We start from the raw sequence: 8322 nt of genomic DNA, 5'->3' as shown, positions 1-8322 counted from the left end.
AGAAGAAGAGTATTATGCAATAAAATCAGAGGAAGTTTTAACGGAACTGAAATCTTCCAGAGCGGCACTAAACAATTTAATAACAAGGAAAGCTGAAAAAGATATCTTATTTGCTAAATAAAGACTTCTTGAATTTGGCAATAAACCAAATAAGTTACTGGCACGTCCAGCAAGGAAAGCCCCCGCTAAATCTTTTATCTCAGTAGTACAGGATGAGAATGGTCATCACCAGATAAATGATAGATTTAAAAGGTTTTATGAAAAATTGTACAGCTCAGAGACTGACTTAGATAAACTCAAGGAAGGGAACTTTTTGAACTATCTAACTAACTATGCCACAGTTATCGGATGATCAAGCTAGCCTATTAGAAGGCCCCATCACCTTACTAGAAATTGACAAAGCTGTGTCATCACCTAACTCAGGTAAATTACCTGGAGCAGACAGCTTCCCTATTGAATTTTACAAGGTGCTGAAAGGCAAGATAAATAAATTACTACGAAGGGTTTTCAATAAATCATTTGAACTGTCAAAACTCCCGGAATCTATGTATATTGCGAATATAACATTAATCTTAAAAAAAGATAAAAAATCCAGAACTCTGTCCGTCTTATCGACCAATTAGCCTCCTCAGAGTCGACATGAAAATACTATCCAAGGTACTGATGCATAGACTAGATCAGGTGGTGACTAACATCGTAGGGGCAGACCAAACTGGATTTATTAGGGGTCAAATGTCCTCTGAAAACACAAGACGATTAATTAATATTATTCATTTTTTTAATCACTACCAACTTCCTGGTGCCATGGTCTTGATGGATGCTGAAAAAGCATTTGACCGAATTGAACTGGAATACCTGTTTGATGTTTTGAAGAGATTTGGCTTTAAATCCTGCTTTATAGATTGGATCAAATTATTGTATAAAATGCCCACGGCCTCTGTCTTGACAAATGGCCTTGTATCACAGAGAGAGAGGCTGGTCCTTTGTCATCTGCGACCCCTGGTGAGCTCATCATTGGACCTCCTGCAGTTCTCCTACCAGCCCGGAATCAGGGTTGATGATGCAGTGATCTACCTCCTGCACAGATGTCTCTCTCACCTGGAGAAGACGAAGAGCACTGTGAGAATCATGTTTTATGATTTCTCCAGTGCCTTCAACACCATCAAGCCTGCACTTCTGGGGGACAAGCTGGAGCAGACAGGAGTGGACTCCCACCTTATGATGTGGCTGCTGGATTACCTCACCAACCAGCCACAGTTTGTGAGGGCAGAGGACTGTGTGTCCCACACTGTGGTCTGCAGTACGGGGTCCTACAGGGGACTGTCCTTGCCCCCTTTCTTTTCACCCTCTACACAGCAGACTTCTCTCATCACACCACAAACTGCCATCTTCAGAAGTTCTCTGACGACTCCACCATCGTCGGCCTCATCACGGACGGAGGTGAGGAGGAGTACAGAGAACTTAATCGGGACTTCGGCAGACATTTTCCGAGTTTTTTTCCATTTGTCATTCTCATCCCTGGCTGGAGCAGCAGCATCACGGCTGCAGACAGGAAGAGACTAAACAAACTGGTAAAGAAAGCCAGCTCTGTCCTGGACTGAACCCTGGATCCTGTGGAGGTGGTGGGAGACAGGAGGATGATGACAAAGCTCCTGTCTATCATGGAGGACACCTCCCACCCCCCTGCAGGAAACAGTAACATCACTGGGCAGCTCCTTCAGTGACAGACTGCTTCACTGTCTAAAGGAGAGATACTGCAGGTCCTTCCTTCCTGCTGCAGTCAGACTTTACAGTCAAGCTCTCAGTAGCTCAGTTCACCCACCTACAAACTGTGCAATAAAAATGTACATAATGATGCTGGGCAATTTCATAAGAATGTTGCTGTAAATATTGTATTTTTTCTTCTAGAAGGAGAAAATATTTATATCTATGCACTGTGTGCATTGTGTGCTGCTCTCTTTTTTTATTCAAACTGTTCTATCTGCTGCTGTTACACTGTAAATTTCCCCGCTGTGGGATCAACAAATGTTCTATCTATCTATCTATCTATCTATCTATCTATCTATCTATCTATCTATCTATCTATCTATCTATCTATCTATCTATCTATCTATCTATCTATCTATCTATCTATCTATCTATCTATCTATCTATCTATCTATCTATCTATCTGTCTGTCTCATTCAAGTTAACAAGAGGCATGGGAGAAGGAAGTCCATTATCATCGCTCCTCTTTGCCCTGGCGATAGAGCAAGAAAAAAGAAAGGAAAAAAAACAAGCCTAAATACATCTAGCACTTTAGTATGATCCTCATAATGAAATATGATACAAAGAAAAAAATCATTACAATACAGTTATCATACATATTCTTGTAAGAAGGTTCTTACCAAGATGATTCAAGTAATTGTACCCATCGGCTAACTTTAGCGATCGGTATAATGTTAGCATTCTATATCTGCAGCATATTTGAATTTTCCAATTCAATGCGTGGAAGTTTCCTGATTTTATCATTTGCTGTAACTTTATCTGTCATATTTCACACTTTTATCTCAACAATTTTAGGTTATGTTAGCTAGTAGGCTAACAAAACATTAGCTAGCTAGCAAATGTAACTTTAGCAAGCTGACTAAAGTTGCAGATTAGGGAATTCTTCTGCTGTCATTTCAGAAAGGTATGGGGACATGGAGTTTTTACTGATATTTACAACAAACGATTTGGTGGACAGTACAAGTAAGTTAAAAGAAGACTGTAACGTCTGGATGTTAACTGTTAATAGTGAAATTTTCTGTCCCGTATCGTTGTTGAATAGGAGAAAGACCAAAAAGTGGTTGCTAAGGTTACTTTGCAAGCGTGTTTTAAAATGCTTTTTTTGTTAATTTTTTTTTTTTTAAGTGCTAAGTCATAGTGAAAATTTTGCGGGATGTTGTTAATATCTAATTTACTTAATCTTAAATTTTACTTCGGGTATGTGATTGTATGTGGCTGGACAGTTTCAGAATGATGCTGGAAAAAGCAGACTCATTTGTCACTTTCAGAGTATTTATCACCAGGAGCCTGTTTATTATCTTAAATTTATGTCACTTTAATTAAACAAGGTGACACAATGCCTATAAAAATGAGTCCCACTCATTGGAACTTTTCCTTTTTTAATTGCTTTTCAACATCAAATCATGATCAATTTAATTTACAGCAAAGATTATTTCATGTTAAAGTAAAAACTAAGATTGCATAAGCGTCGACCCCCTTGAAATGACTTATGTAATTCAAAACTGTTGCAGCCAATTGGGACTAGAAGTTACACAATTAGTTAAATAGAGATTATCTGAGTGCAGTGAATGTGTCTCAAGTGATTATGAAGACATCTGTATCTGGAAGGTCCAGTCACTGATAAATCAGTACTCCTGGATATAACTACCCCGTGAATACAAAAGAACAATCCAAGCACTTCATGAAAAAGGTTATTGAAAAATTAGTGGATGGATACAAGAAATGATGAATATTCCTTGGACTACAGATAAATCCACCATTTAAAAATGGAATGATTATGGTACTTGTGTAAAAGCTAGCCACAGCAGGACAGCGGCTGTGCAAGAAAGAGGCCAGTGAGAAAGGCCACCAAGACACCGATGACTCTCTGTTCTCGTCTTCATGGTATAATTGTTTCATATATGAATCCCCAGAGGAAATCTTTTTTCACTTTGACATGATAGAGCATTTTTCGTAAATTCTTTTAAAAAGACAAATTGACTATGATTTAATGTTTAAACACATTTAGATGTATTGCAACTGAAATAATGATCTTGTATGATTGAGTATTTAGGTAGCCTACCGTAGCTTTTGATGAACTACTTCTATTTTTATTTCTAAGGTAAAGTTATTTTGAGTTTTTTTATTTGTTTCATTCATTCTCATTCATTTGCTAGAGAGTCAAGTTAGTTAAAGTCACTTTTATTTACATAGTCCAGAGTCCCTGGGCTTACAGTGGTCTTTAACTTCAGAAGTAAAAGCAGCAATTATAAAAGTACAACAACAATGACACAAGAAATAACGCAGTAAAAGGGTAATATTTAACCCATCAAGAGACTTAATTTCCCTCACTAGATTGGGCCAAATGAGCAACCCAACCTAATGGATTAAATGGTAAAACCAAGGACATGTTGTGTCCCATGGTGACCCACCAGTACTGTTAAGTTTGGGTTATTTTCTAACCTGGCAGTTTTTAATGTTTTACTAAACAATACAGCACGATTATTTTGTTTATAATTCCCAAAGTACCCCATTTCTTATGGATTACAAAACATGTCCCCATTCATTAAATACTTCAATAAGACTCTGATAATAAAACATGATAAAATGTAATTGTAATATACAGTTATTGTACATCTTCTGAATCCTCATCTTCATATTAACAAGCTAGGTGATTTATATTAATTATGCTTGCATGCGTGACCACCGTGCTATGATGCTATGTTTGTGAAATGGAAAATCTACGTCGATGTTTGATTGTATGTTTCTCACTATAGTTTCTCATGACTTATTTTTGCTGTATCTGTGGCATAAATGCCATGCTTTGTAGATGATGAAGTGTTTCAGTTTGAGTTTTGGGAGAAATGTTAAGACTCCACTCTCTGTCAGGGGATTTTACGAGGAAAATGCTTTTCTCCGTCTGATGTACACCCCAATGAATATGACCATGGCAGCGATGAAAATAGCAATAATGGCAAGGCAGATGATTATAGCCACCACAGGGCTGCTGTAGCCACGTGACGTACCTGTCAGGACAGGCAACAAGAAAAGCATTAAGTTATCAGACAATGATATCCTTCAAGGGTACACTAAATAACGATGCTACAACAGACTGAGCAACTACAGGTTACACGTGATGCAGAGTCTTACCTTGAGAAGCTGCGAAAGTTTGAGCATCTCCTAAAAAAATAAACCAAAAATATGATCAGGAAATTGCAGGATTGCATTTTTGTACATTTTTCAAAAACACACTTAGTAAACAGCATGAAAACAGTAGGAAATAGCTATCTAAAAGGTTCACTAATTAACATGCCAACAAAGCTGGCTATAGTTTAACAAACAGACATCAAACTCTCAGCGAGAAAGGAAAAAGGTGTATGTTTCCAAACATAACTAAAAACATTTCATAAGATATTTTAGCAAAATTTTAGCAAATCCTCTATTTTGCCACAAGTTATTCATCAAGATAAACAATAATTCAAAGTTAAACAATTGCTCAAATCAAACAAACAATAAATCAGTCAAGAAATATCTGTTTGTGCCTTAATTCACTGTAAAAATTTAGAATGTTGTCTTTTGGCCTAAAGATGCACCATTTTCCCCTGTGCCCACACGTATGACGGTCGAGGTGATCGTGCCGTTGGTCGGTACATCCTCGATCCCTCTCTTTCTCCTCAGGGCCTGGGTCTGGCTCTGGCTCTTGGTACAATTCTATTGAGCAAAGAAAAAGCTGAACTCCGTCCCGTCTATCTAAACTATATACAAGATTTGGTCAATTTATAAATGCAAGTCTACTCACGGACAGATTTTCACAGTCCTCGTCCTTACAGAGTCTGACGGCACAGTGCACGTAGAAAGTGGAAATGGTCAGATTTTTGTGCTCTACAAATCTGAAGGCCTCAAAGGAGAAGTATGCCTTTTGTCCCTTCCCATTCATCTCCACCCTGGTCTGCCCATCAAAGGTGCACCTTGGTTGAAACAAGAGACGTGCACTTGTACAAAAAGCTTGCAACAGAAAAAGATATTATTATCTTCTGGTTCCATTTATGCAACTCACCCTACAAAAAGATCATGATGGGTGCTATTGAAGGGCTCTGGTTTTGTTGTTGCAAAGCATCTGTCCAGCAGCACGTGGAAGCTTTGAGGACAGACAGATGGAATTTTTAGTGTCTTTTATATTACCATAACTGGTATACTGTGAAAACTGTGAAAACTTAAATACTTTTCTGTTAGGTTCGTTGCATGAACTGCAACATAGATCTTGGTCTTCAGACTGAGCCCCGTTTCTGGGACAATTAGCAGGTCTTTGTAGTTGGCATCCTGAGAAGTAAATCCAAAATCAATATAAAACTCTGAATAATAAAATATGAATGAATAATTCCTAAAAGAAGAGCATTCCTTACTCTATAGAGCGCCATACTCAGTGTGCTGATAAAGCTGCCATTGTTGTCTCTTATGGCAAGACTCACACCTGATCTGCATTAAATGAATATAAATTCATATTATGCATGTGCGTATATGTATACATAACAAAATGGATCAAAATATGAAGGCATCATTCTGGGAGTCACATGACATACTCACACGGCCACTTCAGTGTTGTTGAGCAGATACTGCATCGGGTATTTACAGGAAAACTTGTACATGATTTGCCGCCGATAGGTGATGGTACCTGCAGAGGGGTCTATAGAGACAACGGTGCCAGAGATGTTGACGTACTGGACATTTGAGAAGTCAGCAAACACTCCTTCGCCACGCTCACTGGTTATCTATTGGTGGAAAAAAGACAAATAACAAACAATAAAAAAAAAAAAAATATTTCAGTAAAGTCACTAGATTGATTATTTAATGCAAGATATATAGACTTTCATACCCCTGATTTTAATATGATGCTATTCACTTCCATTAAAAAAAACAAAAGCAGACTTTAACAACATAGTGCTGTCTTGTACTGTAGCATCCAGAACTATTCCAAACTTCTTTCACAGATGTCTCATTTTATGTGCACTCATAAAACAATAGCAAAAGCTATTGCAAATGTTACCTTATTGCTATTATCGCAGAAAGACTTTCCGGAGGTGGCATTTATGGGGAATCGGAATTTCAAAAGTGGTGGGGTAGCATTCCAGTCAGGAGTCCCGTAACACTCAGGATTGTTGATTTGACCATTGAGCACCATCAGGGACTCATTGTAAAGAGCTTGGTACACCGGACAAATGTAGATATCCAGGTCCATGTACTTGGTGCCGCACACCACCTTTATGTCTGTGTTTACTGGGAGAGATGAAAACAGAAAAGATGTAAATCAAAGAAGTTTGAAAATAGCTCTAGCTAAACAATATATCGAAGAAAATGCCATAAACCTGGAGGTCTGTTTGTGTCACTGGTAATGCAGACTTGTGGCGTCTGGGCATCAGTCCTCAGAATTAGGCCAAGCTGGCACACAAGAATGACCAGCCTCATTGTTCTTAATGTGGACCTGTGAGAAAACAGCAAAACAATGGGAGCCAAGGCATTCACCAATTTCCTTCAAACAAGACTGCTTTGAAGGTAAACTGGCCTTTTCTGTCTTAAATGTCAAAGACAACAGATCCAGACAACAATCCTGTGTGTGACAGAAAAGCTTTAAGATAATATGCAACACATAGTTAGTATACAAGAAAAACATGATTCAGAACTGTCATGATATATGTATGTTTATTTTCCGGAAACAAGAAAGTTCCTTTACACTGAATTACTGACATCCTTAAATTTAGTTGCAGGATGGAAAGATTTTTTTTAAAGACACAACTGATCAAAACTAGTTATGCAATATTATAAACACATCCAGAAATTTTGCATATCAAGAAAGTGTAAAATTAACTCCCCAAATTATATCTGATCTGATCAATGTGATTTTGATTGAAATTGCAAGTTGTTAAAATAGCAACGTTTAAAGATTATTTTTTCAATGTAAATATTTTCATGTAGCATTATCTTTTTTTCATTCAATATATTACAAATAAATACAACCTGAAGTATCAGACTACCATATAGAGTTATTCTGGGACTCACCTGCAAGTCTTCATTTTGAGTCTTGCTCTCTGCCACCAGATCGCTCCATTTATACCACTGTCTCCACAGAGGCGTGTGAGAGAATACAATGGTGAAACATGAACTGGGCCTTTTACATGCATTTTGATTGTGTAGAGAAATTAAGTAACTTGCACTTTTTCCAAAAAAATCTTTCACAAACACGTTAACTTCTATACATATGTATGCTTTACAGGCTTTAGAATTAATTTCTTATTTGGTAAAAATCACTCTGTGGGGGAAGAAATACTCTATCCATTAAAAGCAGAGATTCAACATTGTAAAAGTCCTTAAATCACTTTTTTATGTCAATTCTTAACCTGAAAACTAACTACAGTTGTCAGATAATGTATAGAAATATACAGCAGTATAAAATGTCATCTAAAGTACCTCAAAATTGTACTGAGTAATAGTCCTTGTCACTGCCATTATTGCACATTATGCTGCTATTTAACTGAAGATATTCATCATAAGTTCTATGCCTTAATCAGAAATCATCATTTT

The 8322-nt window shown here is 37.4% G+C and overlaps 1 protein-coding gene across 1 annotated transcript; it reads right to left on the bottom strand.

The window, feature by feature from the left end:
* Positions 1 to 3932: 3932 nt before the first annotated feature.
* LOC111565129 (zona pellucida-like domain-containing protein 1) lies at positions 3933 to 7831 on the bottom strand. Its single transcript, XM_023265139.3, has 11 exons — positions 7801 to 7831; positions 7110 to 7225; positions 6791 to 7020; positions 6331 to 6515; positions 6150 to 6222; positions 5969 to 6066; positions 5804 to 5884; positions 5546 to 5714; positions 5340 to 5457; positions 4897 to 4926; positions 3933 to 4772 (listed from the first exon to the last, which is right to left on the bottom strand). Exons 1-11 carry the CDS (start codon positions 7812 to 7814, stop codon positions 4642 to 4644), a joined length of 1245 nt encoding a protein of 414 aa, XP_023120907.1. The 5' UTR covers positions 7815 to 7831; the 3' UTR covers positions 3933 to 4641.
* Between the last annotated feature and the right edge of the window lie 491 nt (positions 7832 to 8322).

Source organism: Amphiprion ocellaris, chromosome 7 (assembly GCF_022539595.1).
Source record: "Amphiprion ocellaris isolate individual 3 ecotype Okinawa chromosome 7, ASM2253959v1, whole genome shotgun sequence".
In the NCBI taxonomy this organism is placed as follows: domain Eukaryota; kingdom Metazoa; phylum Chordata; class Actinopteri; family Pomacentridae; genus Amphiprion; species Amphiprion ocellaris.
Note: the sequence above shows the minus strand (reverse complement) of the source record. Positions and strands in the feature narration are given on the sequence as shown.

Bases quoted from the DNA above. Each gene is read 5' to 3' on its own strand.
- LOC111565129 (XM_023265139.3), bottom strand. The intron at 7,021-7,109 runs GTTTATGGCATT...CATCTCTCCCAG, and splicing joins TGACACAAACAGACCTCCAG to TAAACACAGACATAAAGGTG. The intron at 4,773-4,896 runs GTAAGACTCTGC...CTGTCCTGACAG, and splicing joins AACTTTCGCAGCTTCTCAAG to GTACGTCACGTGGCTACAGC.